Source organism: Adiantum capillus-veneris, unplaced genomic scaffold (genome assembly GCF_014529385.1).
Source record: "Adiantum capillus-veneris isolate H3 unplaced genomic scaffold, ASM1452938v2 Hic_scaffold_589, whole genome shotgun sequence".
Lineage (NCBI taxonomy): Eukaryota > Viridiplantae > Streptophyta > Polypodiopsida > Polypodiales > Pteridaceae > Adiantum > Adiantum capillus-veneris.
The window spans coordinates 6,772-25,000 of NW_028221639.1; the positions used below are offsets into that span (position 1 = coordinate 6,772).

General features: G+C 43.0%; 1 protein-coding gene and 3 pseudogenes across 1 annotated transcript; all 4 read left to right on the forward strand.

Moving 5' to 3' along the window:
• Positions 1-202: 202 nt before the first annotated feature.
• On the forward strand, positions 203-858 carry LOC147416693 (cytochrome P450 736A117-like; the record flags this gene model as incomplete). The annotated part of the gene is made up of 2 exons (XM_086508138.1): positions 203-710; positions 760-858. Coding segments are annotated over 2 exons (607 nt in total), but the record flags the coding sequence as incomplete, so codon positions are not given.
• A 443-nt stretch (positions 859-1,301) lies between these two features.
• LOC147416694 (geraniol 8-hydroxylase pseudogene) lies at positions 1,302-2,038 on the forward strand (annotated as a pseudogene).
• Positions 2,039-13,135: 11,097 nt separating this feature from the next.
• LOC147416695 (flavonoid 3',5'-hydroxylase-like) overlaps positions 13,136-18,229 on the forward strand; it is an 8,067-nt pseudogene continuing 2,973 nt past the window's right edge.
• LOC147416696 (geraniol 8-hydroxylase pseudogene) lies at positions 17,224-17,705 on the forward strand (annotated as a pseudogene).

Below are 18,229 nucleotides of genomic sequence, written 5' to 3' on the forward strand. Positions count from 1 at the left end.
TTACTATGAAAGACCCAGCTCTTGTATTTGCCATTTTTTCTAGAGAGAGAGTGCAAAAAATACATTTTCTTAGAAGGCCCTCCAAATGACCTCCGAAATTTCCTAATGTCAACGTCGCTGAAACCTGCAGAGCGCAATGGCTTCCCGCTCTGAGTGTCCTTATAGCAGCCGCATGCATACTCTACACCTCATGGCAATACAGGAAGAGACACTCCTCTTCAAGGCCACCTGGCCCCAAGGGCCTACCCATTATTGGCCACCTCCACTTGCTTGGAAACAGCCCCCACAAGGCTCTCTTCGACCTCAGCAAACTTCATGGCCCCCTCATGTGGCTTTGCTTTGGATCCATCCCTGTCATCGTCGCCTCCTCGCCGCAAGCCGCACGCCTCATCCTCCAGACACATGACCAGATATTTGCAGGCCGCCCTCGCCCCGCTGCTGGTGTCGTTACTCTCTATGATTGTACAGACATCGCCTTCTGCCCACCCAACTCTTACTGGAGGCTCATGAGGCAGATTTGTGTGACAGACCTAGTAAGCCCTAAGAGGGTCGAGTCCTTCAGACATGTGAGAGAGGAAGAAGCAGACAGGCTTGTCAGGGCAATCAAGAAGGAATTTATGGACGCTACTAGCGGTGACTCTTGCGCAGAGCTGACAAGCCAGGTTATGGTGGCAATGCGGCCCCATCTTTTGCAAGCAAGCAATAACATGGTATCCAAGATGGTGCTAGGGAAAACTATGCATGAAATGATTTCCACAGATTCACATATTGTGGATCCTTCTCTCAATCTGGTGCATCTCCTTGATGAGTTGTTACAGTGCCTCAACATCTTCAATATTAGTGACCTCTTCCCTTTGATCGCATGGATGGACAGATAGCTCGGAATCTCAACATCCTCTTGCAGTAGATTCTTGACTCTCGGCGGAGGAGCAGTCCTTGTGGTAGCACTATTGACTCCTCCACCCGTGAAGACCTTTTGGACCTCCTCCTCTCACTGTCCTCCAAGGAGAGCATAACCGATGACAACATAAAAGCCTTCATACTGGTATGGCTCCAAGTTTGAATCCCACCAAATTGTGTGTGTGTGTGTGTGTGTGTGTGTGTGTGTGTGTGTGTGTGTGTGTGTGAGAGAGAGAGAGAGAGAGAGAGAGAGAGAGAGAGAGAGAGAGAGAGTACATGCTATAAATGTCTTCTTTTGTGTTGTCAAGGATATGTTTATTGGAGGGACAGATACATCTGCCTACACAATTGAGTGGGCACTTTCTGAACTTCTAGCAAGTCCTCAAGAAATTAAAACTCGTGCAAGAGGAGATTGAAAAGGTGGTGGGCACGGAGCGAATGGTGGAGGAGACCGACATTGCTCACTTACCATATCTAAGAGCCATTGTCAATGAAACCATGAGGCTGCACCCAGTGGTACTTTTTTTGATACCACATGTGGCTACTCAATCATGCAAGCTCATGGGCTTTGATGTCCTTGAAAATACACAAGTATATGTGAATGCATGGGCAATAGGTCGAGATGAGGATACGTGGGATGAGCCATTACTATTTAAGCCAAATAGGTTTTTGAATAGTAATTTGAGTGTGGAACGGAAGAATTTTGAATTGTTAGCCTTTGGGGCCGGGCGAAGAGGATGTCCTGGTTCTTTGCTAGGTCTCTTGAATGTACAAATTCAACTTGCAAGCTTACTACAAGGCTTCAATTGGAGGGCTCCTCCAGAATTTGATTTGCAAGAGAAGTTTGGCCTTATCACAATTAAAGACAACCCGCTAGTAGCATTGGTAGCACCGTGTTTGCCCACTCATCTCTATCACACAAAAGGTGGGATTAGTTAACTCATGACTATGTTGTTCATTTCTTCCAAGATTTGCTATTCAGTTATCCTTCTTCATTGTGTACAATCTATATCCAATATGTTACAATCATTGCCATAGCTCATCTTGCCATTGCAAGAGTACATCGGCTTTCTTTTTTTGAGATTTTTTCCCCATTTAGTAATACCATGTACATGCAAGGCAAGTCCTACCAGCAATTAATGAGACTAAATTATTAAGGTTTCAGGTGGTACTTGTATATACTGCAGAGACTCATGTAAAAAAACAATTGTAGTTAAATCAAATTTAAAGTACTTGGATCATTCATTTTTCCTCGTTTGTGACACCTCTCCATCGGCATCAGAAGTTGGGAGAGTTGAACTAGTGTGAGAAAAATAGTTTTAAAATAGTGTCGCAGTGCTCTCCATTCACGATCAGAAAAAGGGTGGAAAAATGCAATTTATGCTTGCTTGAATTGTATATATTATCTATGCACGTTTTGGGGCATTGATGCCGACAAGATCAGACATGCATGTGTGCCTAATGTGGTGTTTTGGGGCCATAAAGTAGCTTTTTATGCATGTGATCTAGGATGCTTGGAAGTTGGCAAAGTAAAGGTTTATGGGCTGATTATATACTGCTCTCCAAGTCTCCAAGTATATCTTTACGATTCATTATTTGGAGTCTGGATAGAAAAGTTAATAGCACGTAAATGTTTTCCAAGGGCTGACTGTGTAGTTTTTGGTCTAGCTTTCGAATGCATGTCCGAGTAGTCAATTTTAGCTTGCCATAGCTTTAGTGATAGTCTCTATTACTAGCTACAAAATGTGCTTGATGATGCTTCGATCGAGCACAATTGATCAAGCTATGCTCATTTTAGTCAGTATCAATTGCCCTTTTTGGTTTTTGAGCTTCAAAAAATCAATGCAATAATTGTTGTTTTTGAATTTTGATTATTCAAATAATTCTTGGCAATCTCGGGGTCTGAGTGGGTATGATTAGGCTCAATTTGATTGTAGATAGAACAAATTAAGGCTAAAACATGTCACTTTTTGAATGCTTCTTGGATACTTTGGAGGATTTCTTTTGTTTATGAGAGTGGATTAACCTTAGTGTGCCATGTGTCCATTGTGAATCCTATATGCCGCTTTACATTGAAGCACTATGGGATATAAAGCATAAAATGTGAGCAAAGCTAAACGGGGATTGAATATTCACCCGATCACGTGAATTTTTTTGTGATCACAATGTTTATTATCACATTCACATAAACACAATTACGTGATCACAAAAAAGTCAATAAATGGTGATGTGGAAACCCACCAAATCCCCATTGGCCAATGTGTTTTTTGTAATGGGCTTACTAGGAAACTTTGTGAACCCTAAACCGTGCCCGCCAAGAAATGAAAAAATTCAAGGGGGCTTATCCTATTGGATGATTTCTATAGATTAAGAGAAATTCATGTGAATATTTAACGTGATCACGTATTTTGAAATGTGATCACACAATATTTGTGATCATGTTAATGAAATCCCTGAAGCTAAGGGTATCTCTTGCGAGTGTCTCTCCATTGGGAAGCTCCCACTCCATGGAGCTATGTTGCGGTGGCCTCCTTCCTTGCGTAGGTAATGCTGGCTAGTACAGTGGTAGTAGATGGCCTTGGCAGAATCGAATGAGCTGACAATGACTGATTGTTGTTGGCCCTATAAGAGGGTGTTTACACACAATTCCCATTTGGTTTCCCCTTTCTGGGAGGTAAGGACCACATGGGCATATGTTGAGAGCCTAAGTGGGTACTTGAGAGCTAGTGTGCCTAAAGATAGCAAAGAAATCCATAGGGCTGGGTTAAGAAGTCTACGAGCATGTGAAAAAAGAGGAGAAGATGAGTAGCAAAAGGGATTTTATTTGATAAGTTAGGAGAGTTTTCTATGTATTGTTTTTGGGTAGAAGCATGGTAACGTGTCACTGAATATGTTTTCCCGGACAGTGCTAGTTACTTGTGCTTGTTAGCATATACTGAAAACGGATGGGCAAATCCTTTGGATTTCAAATGTTCCATAAAAATTTTATTTTCCCTCTTGTGTGCTTTTGTTTTCAGTTACTGAAGACGACGCAGGGAGTCTCTCTCTCTCTCTCTCTCTCTCTCTCTCTCCTCTCTCTCTCTCTCTCTCTCTCTCTCTCTCTCTCTCTCTCTCTCTCTCTCTCTCTCTCTCGTTCGTTCGTTCCTTGAGCCGGGCATCCTGTCTCAGAGATATGTTGTCAAAGCTGATCTCTTTCTCTCGTTCCGACACAAACCTACAGATATGGAGAACCAACAGCCAACATATCTCTGACACTAGCTGCAATGCTGGAAATGGAGTCATACTGTAATGTGATGGTAAGCAAATCTTATGTGTAGTCCACCCACTCCAAATGCAGTCATTGGTTTTGTTGGTCACATCTATAGTTTTGCGAGGGCATTTGTCCATAGTATGTGTGTATTACAGCATCAAGTGTTGATAGCTATACATTTAAGTGATTTTAAGTAACATATTATGTGCATCTATAGCTCTCAAGAAAAAGCAAAAGAGAGCCACTATATGCAATGAATTACAACTCCCAAGATCCAACTCTTTATGTAATCAAGGGATATGAGAGAGTAAGAAAGAGGAAACAACGGGAGCAGAAACAAATGAAATTTGAGCGACAACACCATGCCCTCGACGATGAGGAGAAAAATAAAATCTCCTCCGAGATTGTGAGAGCTTTCAAGAGTAGGACTGAAGGTTTTAGTACAGAAGCAAAGTGAGAAATCTGGAATCTTGTTGCTCAACATCCGCATGTTCGGGCAATCCATGATGAGTATTTCAAGGAGGAGCCTGCTGTATAGACTGCAATTGTCTCCAATGTCCGCAGCACATTGGCTACTATCAAGCAGCCAGGTTCCAATGAGGAGTTGTTTTTGAAGAATGCAGCATTGCAGATGATGTTGAATTCAAAGGAAAACATACCTATTGCAAAAATTGTCAGGGTCACCTTGCATTCAAGGCATACAGAGTTAGTTGGTCAAGACAAAAGGTATGCAAGATAACACCACTTATGCTAGTTAACACCTAGTATGCTCATTAGCATGATGGGTATGCTATTTAAGACAAGGGTTATGCTAGTTAGAACTAGCAGCTAGGATTGGTATGCTAGTTAGCATATGGAGTATGTTGGTTAGCATATGGAGTATACTAGTTAGCATGCCTTGTGTTCTACTTAGCATACAGAGTTAGGTTGTCAACACAAGATGTATGCTAATTAACATCATTTATGCTAGTTAGCACCTAGTAGGCTCAATAGCATTGATACTGGTTTAGCAGTAGTAGTGCCCTCTAGCCCGGCCAAAGAAACTGAAGTTGGCCGATTTTCGAAGCCGAGGCCGCAAGAACCAACCCCAACCGGGGAGGATCACAAAACAAAAAAAAAAAACAATAAAAACATTGATTTTAACATTCACCACCCCCCTCTATACTTCTTCCACTAGCGGGACGCCACCAATTTGGCCACACCTCTCTCCACTATCACCAGAGGATAGGGGTCTCTCTCTCTCTCCTACTTGGTTCCGCCAATCCACCATCTCTCTCTTATCTCTGATCCTGTGTCACCCGGCCCAAAGGGTGCATAAAAACAAACCTCCACTACCTTTTCTTCCACTGGCAGGCCGTCATGCTTTTGCAAAGTCTCCCTCTCTCTCTCTTCATTATTTAGGTTAGCACTCTCTCTATTTCTCTCTTATCTCTTCTCGCTCGTCCATACTCCTACTCGGCGGGTCGCCATACCTCACCCCTCCCTCTTCCCTCTTGTCCACACACCCTTGACCTCACTCTCCCCTCTCTCTCTCCCCTTCTGTTTTCCTCCCACCGGCGGGTCGCCATACCTCACCCCTCCCTCTTCCCTCTCGTCCACACACCCTCGACCTCACTCTCCCCTCTCTCTCCCCCCTCCTGTTTTCCTCCCACCGGCAGGCCACCTCTCTCTTTCTCTCTCTCTCTCTCTCTCTCTCTCTCTCTTTTCCTCACTCTTTCTCTCTCACTACCTCTCCCTCCCTAGATTTACTCTCTCTCTCGCTCTCTTTGGAGAGGGCCTATGCGGGTGCATGATAATATTCTTTCTCTCTCTCTCTCTCTCACTCTCTCTCTCTCTCTCTCTCTCTCTCTCTCTCTCTCTCTCTCTCTCTCTCTCTCCTCTCTCTCTCTCTCTCTCTCTCGCTCTCTCTCTCTCTCTCATAACCCAACACCCCCTACTCTCCCCCACCCCGTTGACCTCCCCCCCCCCTTCTCGCTCTCTGTCGGCATGGCTTCACACTTTCGCTACCAGCTCTCTCCCGCTTTCTGTGTAGCCCATGCAGACGCAACTCAGAGCCTTTTTTTCTCTCTCTTATTCACACCACACACACACACACCCTCAAACACTCCCTCTCTGGCTCGCTCACCATCTCTCCCTCTCTCTCTCTCGCGCTCTCGACAGGCCCGTGCAGGCGCAGCATAACATAGCCGCTCTCTCTCTCTAAATACTCACACACCCCCCACCCCCTTACACACACACACACACATTCTCTCCCCTCCCCTCTCCCATTATCTCTCTCATTATCGTTTTCTCTCTCTCCGTTTCCCTACGTAGAGCACCATATATATATATAAATAAATCTTACTATGCTATTATTCACACACACTCTTGCCGCCGAACACACACTTACACACACTCACATAACCCCCCACATACATACACACCCATACATATATGCACGCACACACAACACATAAACCAATACATACACGAGCACGCCTACACACACGAACATAAACACACCAAACACGCACACATATACACACACACCAGAAAATAATAAAAACCAAAGGAATCAACGCCAACGACAAAGAAGAAGAAGGCCAAGTCGCACGCCGCCGACACAAAACAAGGAAAGGCACCGAAAGCACGGCCCGGCCGGCACCAAGAGGAAGTGACATGTAGCATCTCGGCTTCACGCAACAAATACCAATTCTGGCAGCCTTAAACCTCACACCAACCACCCGAACCATCAACAAAACCCTTGTAAATGCCCCGAACTCCACTCTTCCCTAATAACCTAGCCAGTGGCTAGTGGATTGTAAAAAAGCTCTCCCCGTCCCACTCTTTTCTCTCTCTCTCTCTCTATCTCTACCTTCTCTCCCTCTCTATGTCTCTTACTAGAGAGGCATCTAGACATTCTATAACGACCAGTGGATATTTGCAAGGATCATTAGGTAAGGACCACCTCTCAAGCCTATATTAAGAGGCCTCAGCTAAGCACAAGAGGGCACAATTGAAGGAGGAACACACTAGCTCCATGCACTCTACATTATAAGCACCACTAAGCACATAATGCACCTCCCAAGCTAGGGAGCTCATGGAACATGTTTTGCTGCAAAATTGGGCATTTTAGCATTGGCAATATCACCATTTTCCCCATTCTCCACTACACTATGGTGGAGTTACTGGTCACAATCACTCCATGCACATAAGGCAGTCACTATTCCCCTGCAAGGCAGCATGAGCACGCTAGGATTGAATGCACCGAGACCATGCTACTCCGGGCTAGTCTTGATGCTAGTGATTGATGTTTTTGGTGGTTGCATCGTCTTGATGTTTTCCCTCAACTAACCCCCCGCTAACGTGCTAACCTCCCGCTAACTCCAATTTTGCCATGCACCATATGGCACTCGTATTCCATCATGCATCCCTAGTGCCAAGAGCCAGGTTTGTAACAGTCAAGACCACCATTTGTAAGTATCATCATCATCAATAAAAGTGTGCAATGTTGTCTTGATCTTTGGGTCCATTCTCTGTTCTCCTTAGCTTTGTTTTTCCTACATTCATGGGATGTTTCATTCTTGTATATCACTTTGCTTGTGCTCCATCACGTGCAGCCTCTCCAGTCAGTCACTATGCTCCATTTTGACCTTGTCACATACCTCTCTTGTACACACACTCCTGACTGTTGACTAGGTATTTTTTACATGTGGATGTTTTCTGCATCACCATTTCATGTTGGTTACCTAGAGGGCATCTCACTTTTGCTACCCTAGGTTGTGTATGTCTGCGTCCTAGCCGCACTTATGCTACGTGGTTCCCCCTCTCTAGTTATAGGCTTACTCCTATCTTGAGATAATGCTTGGGGATGTTCAGGCTATGTGTGGTGTAGAGGCCACCCCATATGGCATGTCATTTCCGATTATCATTTTCTTAGCGTCTCCACCGAGGATCCTTTCATGAAACCCTCCAGTTTACAAGACTGAAACCTCTAAACTTTTGTGGATGGATGAATGGTTAGCAGGGTTTGCTAACTCGACGAAAAAAGAAGAAGAGCTCCAAGCACAACTAGACGAACTCCGCATCTCCATCGAGGCTCGAGTGCCAGGCGTAACGGCAATTGATTTGCAGTGGGAGAGTCAACCAACACGCCAGACTCAGTGGATATACATAGACCGGGTGCCAAGGAGAAGAAGGAGGAAGTCAAAACCATGTCCGCAACCTACAACCAACCCTCAACAACAAGATGGAGGGAGCTCTGCACAATAGAGAATCAACACTATTCTACTTCGAGAATTGGGTAACTCAAGTCACCGAGGTTATTATCACAGTCAGTTTCCAAGTCACACCTGATACTGCAACACAGATAACGGAAGCATATGCTCACGCTCTCAGTAGAGAGTAGAGATCTACTGAGATTGTTTCAAGAAAGAACACCATTGTTGGAATTAGGGTTGCAGAGAAACGCACACAGCTTGGAGAAGACAAAGGAAGCTCAAGGCACACAACAGAGAGTGTATTACTTAGTGTGCAATGGAAAGATAGATAGCCCTAGACTGATGGGCGTATATACAATGCATGGGAGGAAAAACCTCCTAAAGAGGGAAAAAAATCCCCGGCGGTCGTAGTGTGTTCACACACATCACTACCACATGTATATGGTAACAAATCCCCCCTGGAGTGATGCGGTGAATGAGAGCTGGCACATGAGTAAAGGGAAGTGCCATGCCCTAAGGACATGATCAGTCCACAAAGGGGAGTAAGCCCAAAGCTTTGCAGAAAGCTTCAAGATTTTCATGAGCCAATGCCTTTGTGAAAAGATCTGCAAGGTTGTCCTCTGTTGGCACATAAGCCAAGCTGATCTCTCCTGCTGAGAGCCTCTCCCTAACATAGTGGTAATGCACCTCAATGTGCTTTGTCCGAGCATGAAAAACTGGGTTCCTTGCAATTGCTAATGCGCTCTAACTGTCAGTGTAGATAGTGTTGGTAGTGTCCTGTCCAACACCCAAATCAGCCATAAGGCGTCTAAGCCATACACACTCAACCGTAGCTGTGAAGACTGCCCTGTACTCAGCCTCACAACTCGAAGTGGCCACATTAGGTTTCTTCTTGCTCAACCATGATATACATGAACTTCCAAGCATGAAACAAAAACCAGTTGTGGACACTCGCGTGTCAAAACAACCAGCCCAATCTGAGTCTGAAAAAGCATGTAAGTCTGGCGGCAATGATCCCCCCTTGGGATAAAACAAGCCAGGATGTAAAGTGCCACTAAGGTAGCGGAAAATCCTCTTGACAGCGTGCCAATGCTTAGACCCTGGGCTATGCATAAATTTGCTCAGTTGTGAGACTGCAAACTGAATATCTAGCCTCATGTTGCATACATAAATGAGGCAGCCAACAGCAGTTTGGTAAAGAGTGACATCAACAGGATCGCCAACATCATGTAGACTCAACTTCAAACCTATTTCCATGGGAGTGACAATAGGTTTGCAATCCTCAAGTCCAAACTTACATAGCAATGTCTCTATGTAACTTTTGACACAAGGCAATACCACCATCACACTGCTTAAACTGTATACCCAAGTAATGATGCAACAACCCCAATATTTCATCTTGAAAGTAGCATTCAAATCAGCCTTAAGTTCAGCAATATGTCTCTCATTTGGCCCAGTGATCAGCAAATCATCGACATAAAGAACCACAATGAGAAGTACATCACCCGCACACTTTACATACAATGTGCTTTCTGTTGGACTGTTACGAAAGCCTCGTTTGACCAAATGAGTGTCAGCTTTCTCATACCAAGCATGAGGAGATTGCTTCAACCCATACAAAGCCTTCTTACATTTGCACACTTTGTCCTCTTGTCCTTTTATGACAAAACCACGAGGCTGCGTTACATAAACTTTCTCAAATATGTCACCATTCAAAAAAGCAGTAACAATGTCTGATTGATGTACATCCCAACCAAAATGAGCTACCAATGCACAATAGTCATACGACAAGTGGGAGCAAAGGTATCTTCATAATCTATGCCTTTTTGTTGTGCATAAGCCTTTGCAACAAGTCGAGCCTTATGGCGATCGATCTCACCATCCGGCTTGCGTTTCAACTTGTAAACCCACTTCATACCAATGGCCAGGAGGCAAATCACATAAAGTCCATGTGTCATTTTCTATAAGTGCATCATATTCTGATTGCATGGCAGCCACCCAATTTTATGAATTTTGTGCTTCATCAAAAGACAGAGGCTCCTCATTATCATGTAAGCTAGACACAGCCAAAGCATAACAATTTGATGCATAAGATGCATGGCGAGAGCCTGAACTAGTACGACTAGACAAAGGTGCATCCAATTTACTGTCACGCAAAGTGTGCACCAGCCATTTTGGCATACCTCTAGCTTGCTCATTTTCAGGCCTTTCCTCGTCAAGTATATCATGTACATCTGCATCAGTAATAGGCTGATTTGTAACATTTTCAGAAACCCCCATAGGCTATACATTTGCCTCATTGGAACTTACATTCATATTTCCACCACTGAAAAGAGGAAACAAAGTGTCATAAATGTCCTGTGAGCTTACATTACTGTCTCTAGTACATGACAGCAAGGGCTAAACAGAATTTTCCACAAACACTACATCCCATGAAACCAAAATACGCTTTGTTTGCGGATGCTATAACCTGTAACCTTTGCTTTCAGCACTATAACCAACAAAATAGCCTTATCATCCAATTTTTTGTGTTGTGTTTGTGGCACCAAAGCATATGCCAAATAGCCAGAAACATGCATGTGCTCAATAGAAGGCTTTCTATCATGCCATGCTTCATATGGAGTAATAGATTGCAAAGCTTTCGTAGGACACCTATTAAGTACATAAGTGGCACACATGGTGGCCTCAAGACAAAAAGAATGCAACAAAGCTTGACTTTTGACCATACATCGTGCCATTTTCGTAAGTGACCTGTTTTTCCTCTCAGCAACACCATTTTGCTGAGGTGTATAAGGCAGTGTACATTGGTGTTTTATCCCACGACTAGCCAGAAATGCATTAAATTCATGAGACATATACTCCCCCCTCGATCGGAATGGAGGGTGTCCATAGTACATTTCGATACATTTTCAGCCATAGCCAAAAATTGTTTGAAGCAAAACTTCGGACTTCTCTTTAAGTGGAAATACCCATGCATGCCTGGAGTAATCCTCAATTAAAGTCACAAAGTACAACTAATTGTCCAAGGACGGAGTTTGCATGGGCCCACAAGCATCACTATGCACAAGCTGCAACCTGCATGTGGCCCTAACTGAACCATCCTTTGGAAACTTAGAACGCTACATTTTACCCAGAATATAGCCTTCACAAACATGTTTGAGGTGCTTCAAGAGGCGGCAAAGAAGCAACCATATCAGATTTTTGCAAACGCAGTAAACTGGCAAAATTCAGATGACCAAAACCTGCATGCCAAAGTTTTGCATTTGAAATAGCCCTTGAATCTGCAACAGTATTGCAAAATTTTGTCCACACTTGTCATACAAAGTGAGCTTATAAAGGCCATGGCACAAAAGGCCAGATGCAGCAATTTCATCACCAAAACTAAGATCATGAACTGTACATCTGTCATCCAAAAATTTGACTACAAGTCCAAGTCTAGCAAGTGTGGATACAGACAAGAGATTCTTCTTGATCCCAGGTACATAAAGTGCATCAACAAGTGTGAAATAATTGCCATTAGCAGCAGTAAGCACAATCTTTCCAACTCCTTGAACTGAATAAGAGGCATTGTTGGCACAAGTGACAGAATTCCCATGAGGGACAGACTTGAGAGAGGTGAACAATTCACGATTTGAGGTAATGTGCTTTGTAGCACCACTGTCGCAATACCACACATGTGAATCTATAGTAACTGACAAGCATGCATCATGGACATCAGGATTGTAAGTGCACTCTGTGCTAAAAGCCCATTTTGCATCGACATCAGCATCACAGTCTCCTTTCACAGAAGACTCAACAATGGCTGCATTTGTAGTGGAACCAGCATTTGCAGTGGAACCACCCTCTTTCTTCTTAGCCTCTTTGGCCTTCAACTTAGGACACGACTTGATCAAGTGATCATTAGCTTTACAATAATGGCAACGCATCTTCGTTTTGCCCTTATCACCAGAATTGCCAGACAAAGTACTGCCAGCAAAAGCATTGGGAACAGAAGTTTTGCCACTCGCAGCAGAACCATAAGAAGTGGCTGCATTGCTGTTACCACCCTTTCTTTGAGAAGCAATAAAAGCCTGTTCAACTGCATGCTGTCTAGTCCTGTTTTTCCTAGAAAGTGACTCTTGCAACAACAATGTGCATAAAGCATCAAACTTGACAACTTCTGGATTTCCTTGGGTCATAAGTCTCCAAGTACTAGCAAAAGTCTGGTAAGAATCTGGTAAGGCATCAAGAACAGTCTGCACAAGGAAACTGTCTGAAATAACTTCATCTATAGAAATAAGTTGCTCATTGATATCCTTGACACTAGCAAGGAAAGTTTCCATATCATCTTCCTCATGCATGCTCTTCGACTCCAGCTCTTTATGCAGCAAAGAAATTTTAGCCTCATTGTGGCTTGCATAAAGACTCCACCTCTTCCACCGGCACCACCACCTGATCGCCCTGTAAAAATAATAAGGTTAGAGGAGAAAGGAAAGGCCGTAGTAGTGGATCCACCCAGAGTAAAGGAGAGGGATAAGGGTAAGGAGAAGGTAACCTTTGTAGAACCATTTGAAGCCATGACTGTAAAGAGAGCTAGGAAGGAGAAATCTACACAATTTGATGATGAGAGAAGCATGAAAGGGGAGACTAGCAAGAGGCCGTCAAGGCCACGACGGAAAATAGGCATCACCAACTTCTAGTTAGGGGAAAGTTCTAGGCCCTATGATCTAACATTGGATGTGGCAAAGCAAGGACCAAAGATTACATGGCCATAGCTGCTACATCTTGCACCAAAGGTAAGGCGAAAATGGTCCAAAATGGTTACTACAAGGTGCTCCAAAGCGAAGGTAGGCGGAGCAATTTCGGGTTGCAACATGGATGACATCCTTCCAATTGTCGACGTCAACATAAAGGGTAAGAGGGTTGGAAACACCTACATTGATGGAGGTGCACAAATTTGTGTGATGAGTGAAGCTATGATGCTTCGGTTAGGGCTCGAGATTGACAGGCCTTCTCCATGCAAGGCAAAGATGGCAAACATCGCAAAAGTAAAATGTGCAGGTGTGGTAAGTGCTGTGAAGATAAAAGCTTTCAACACTGAGGTAGAAGTAGATGTTTTGTGATGCCTACTAAGGGGAAGGGCTATCCATTAATCTTGGTAAGACCATGGTTGATGTCCATGAAGGAAAAGCAGGATTGGGACACTAGCCTTCTACACATGAATGGTAAGAAAGGGGACACAATCTACTACGACATGAAGACTGGCAAGCAGAAGCAAATGGACCTAGAGACATTAGCAGATGAAACCACTAGTGAGTCTTCCACTTCTGAGGAGGAGACCACATCCACGGATGAAAGTGATAGTTCCATCGATGTGATGGGTATCATCATGAAGGATATACAAGGGTAAGCACAACTGGCGACCCATCACCAGAAGGGCAAAGCAATGAAGAGGAAAGTAAATCACCTGGCCTAGGAGAAAGTAGGTTGAAGGGTATGATGTCTATGGAGTTAACAATTGAAGAGAAAGATAAATTTTTGCAAATGTTGATGGGATTTCCTGACCTTTTCATTGACAACTATGAAAGAATCACAGGTATTACAGTAGTGGAACATCATATTAAGTTGAATGAAGGGGTAAAGCTAGTTGTGAAAAAGCTATGACGGCTGGGAGTCATACAAGAAAAGCCACTCCTTACCGAGTTAAGAAAGCTACTAGAAGCAGAGTTCATATATCCTGTAGAAAAATCAGAGTGGGTGTCACCCATAGTAGTGACGCCTAAGAAGAATGGTAAGTGGAGGGTCTGCATTGACTACAAACCACTAAATGCAGCTACAAAGAGAGACCACTTTCCTCTCCCTTTCTTGGATGAAATTCTGAATGAAGTGGCGGGTTTTGAATGATACACCGTGTGTGATGGTTATTTTGGGTATTTTCAAATACGCATAGCCTTGGAAGATCAGCTAAAAACCACTTTCATTACGCCATGGGGTTATTTTTGCATACAGAGTTATGCCATTTGGTCTCGCAAATGCACCGGCCACATTCCAAAGATATGTCACATATGTCTTTCAACCGTTCTTTGAAACATCCATAAGAGTGTTCATTGATGATTTCTGTATATATAGCCCTCGCATTTCACACTTAAAAAAGGTAACTGAGGGTTTGGCAAGGTTGCATAGCCTAGGTAGGAAATTAAATGTAGACAAGTGCCACATTGAGAAAAGTAGAGTTATTATTTTAGGCCATGAAATTTCAGCAAAAGGTATCAACGCCGGTCCAAGTAAGGTGTCTACACTTATAGCCCTACCTTCATTAACAACCACACATCAACTGGTCTCTTTTTTACAAAAGGTGAGGTACTTAAGTAGATTCATACATCTACTATCACAACTTGTTCTACCACTACAACAACTCACACAACGATCAACTTTCACCTGGGACGAGGAGAGCGAACATCACTACAACAAGGTAAAGGAGGTCTTAGCCACCCTACCAACTATCTCACCACCTAAGTGGGATGAGAAATTCTATGTCACCTCAAGTGTGGGTGATGACTCCTTGGGGGATATGCTACTCCAGAAGGATACAACATCTTTCATGAGGCCAATCTACTTCTTCAGTCAAATGATGACAGCAGCAGAGAAAGGTTTCACCCATGTGGAACACCTAGTCCTAGATCTTATATTTGTAACTACAAAGTTTAGGTCATACACTACAAGACATCGTGCAAAAATCTGTGTAGGTATCCACGAAATAAAGTTTACTTTTTAAACTAAAAAGCGCTAAAATAGACCTCGAAAGAGACAGTGGTATCGTAGTGTCGGTATGAGCATCGATATACCTTACGTCGGGATAAACCTTGAAATACGCATCTAAATATGCTACAAAATATACACCGATATTTCTATAGTATATTCTGATGCTTATTACAAGCCTGTATCGATGCTCCTACCGTTGTCTATACCGACGACCAAACTTGCAAATTGTTTTTGGGCAGAGAGAGCTGGGAACTAATGCTGCACGTACTACAACAAAAGAAAACAGCCCTCTCTGCCCAAAGGAAGAGTGCACAAGCAACCGCACTCCACCTACAAGCTGATGCTAAAGAGCGAGTGCATGGCAATTAGAAGAATTGTAAAAATAACATAACCTGTTACCATAATTAAAACATGAGTTGAAAATTGTAAAATCATAAATATAACCTGTTTTCCATAGCATAACCATTACCATAACTTTCTTGTCATACCATAACCATAACATCATTGCACAACCATAACCATAACCATCACATGATTGCTATACCATCATAGCAAAACCATAACCATCACCTGATTGCCATACCATCATTGCGCAACCATAACCATAACCATAACCATAACCATAACCATCACATGATTGCTATACCATCATAGAAAAACCATAACCATCACCTCATTGCCATACCATCATTGCACAACCATAACCATCACATGATTTCATACCATCATAGCAAAACCATAATCTTAAGTTGACTATCAAACCTTAACCATAACATCTGTGCCATACCATAAACATAACCATAAACCATAAACATAAGCACTACAAAACTGTACATATGCAAAAAATCATTGAGTGAGAAGACCCTCATGGTAATACCTCCCAAATGACGTCCTCTCCCTCCTCCTGCAACTGGGTCAAAAGGGCCACAAGTCCATGCTTGTACCCATACTTGTCCTCTCGACGTGTCGGAAGGCGCTTCACGGCAACTTCCTGCAAAATTATGGTTTAATCATTAGATAAATCTTCAAATAAGATATAGATTTTTAATAATTTAAAGCATACGTCTAATACTTACAAACTCATGTCGAAGCGTATCGTAGCCTCCACTGCCAAGATGTGACGCTCTCGCAGACTCCAAACATGCTCTAGCTGCATCTCTCTGCTGCTGAAATCTATTAGGATTGTCTTGTGTCTCTCGTGCAATCCCTGTTCACTCCTCTTCATCCATCTCTTGCAATGTGGCCCCATCTCTTGCAAGCAAGCAATAACATGGTATCCAAGATGGTGCTAGGGAAAAACACTGCATGAAATGATTTTCCACAGATTCACATATTGTGGATCCTTCTCTCAATCTGGTGCATCTCCTTGATGAGTTGTTACAGTGCCTCAACATCTTCAATATTAGTGACATCTTCCCCTTGATTGCATGTATGGACATTCAGGGTGTCTGGCGTCGCTGTTGCTAGATAGCTCAAAATCTCAGCATCCTCTTGCAGGAGATTCCTTACTCTCGACAGAGGAGCAGCCCTGTGGTAGCACTATTGAATCCTCCACCAGTGTGGACCTTTTGGACCTGCTGCTCTCACTGTCCTCCAAGGAGAGTAAAATCGATGACAACATAAAAGCCTTCATACTGGTATGGCACCAAGTTCGAATCCCACCAAATTTGGTGTGTGTATGTGTGTGTGTGTGTGTGTGTGTGTGTGTGTGGTGTGTGTGTGTGTGTGGTGTGTGTATGTGTGTGTGTGTGTGTGTCTATGTGTGTGTGTGTGTGTGTGTGTGTGTGTGTGTGTGTGTGTTTGTGTGTGTGTGTGTGTGTGTGTGTGGGGGGGTGAGAGAGAGAAGAGAGAGAGAGAGAGAGAGAGAGAGAGAGAGAGAGAGAGGAGAGAGAGAGAGAGAGAGAGAGAGAGAGAGTACATGCTGTAAATGTCTTCTTTTTTGTGTGTTTGTGTGTGTGTGTGTGTGTGTGTGTGTGTGAGAGAGAGAGAGAGAGAGAGAGAGAGAGAGAGAGTACATGCTATAAATGTCTTCTTTTTTGTGTTGTCAAGGATATGTTTATTGGAGGAGGGATAGATAAATCTGCTTACACAATTGAGTGGGAACTTTCTAAACTTCTAGCAAGTCCTCAAGAATTAAAACTTGTGCAAGAGGAGATTGAAATGGTAGTGGGCACGGAGCACATGGTGAAGGAGACCGACATTTCCCACTTACCATATCTAAGAGCCATTGTCAATGAAACCATGAGGCTTTGATGTCCTTGAAAATATACAAGTAGATGTGAATGCATGGGCAATAGGTCGAGATACGGATACGTGGGATGAGCCATTATTATTTAAGCCAAATAGGTTTTCAAATAGTAATTTGAGCGTGGAAGGGAAGTTTATGAATTGTTAGCGTTTGGGGGCGAAGAGAATGTCCTGGTTCTTTGCTAGGTCTCTTGAATGTACAAATTGAACTTGCAAGCTTACTACAAGGCTTCAATTGGAGGGCTCCTCCAGAACTTGATTTGCAAGAGAAGTTTGGCATTATCACAATTAAAGACATCCCACTAGTAGCAATGGTAGCACCATGTTTGCCCACTCATCTCTATTATACAAAAGGTGGGATTAGTTAACTCATGACTATGTTGTTCATTTCTTCCTAGATTTGCTATTTGTAGAACTTCTCAGGTTATCCTTCTTCATTGTGTACAATCTATATCTAATATGTTTCACTACCATTTCACTTATTTAGCAATTCATTGCCATAGCGCATATTGAACACCTTTACCATGATAAAACGCAAGAGTGGATCGGCTTTCTTTTTTGGAGATTTTTCCCCCCAGTTAGTACTACCATGTACATGCAAGGCAAGTCCTAGCAGCAATTATTGAGACTAAATTATTAAGGTTTCAGGTGGTATTTGTATATACATGCAGAGACTCGTGTAAAAAGAAATTGTAGTTAAATCAAATTTAAAGTACTTCGAGCTTTTGGGTATTTGGATCTCGACTTCCACTTCTATTTGTGCATCATTCATTTTCCCTCGTTTGGCATTATACAAAGTTTGTAATGGTTTCAACTACAAATTAGTAAGAGATAACTAATATCAATTAGAAAACAAAATTGATTACATAGAAACAACCAATAATATAAATCT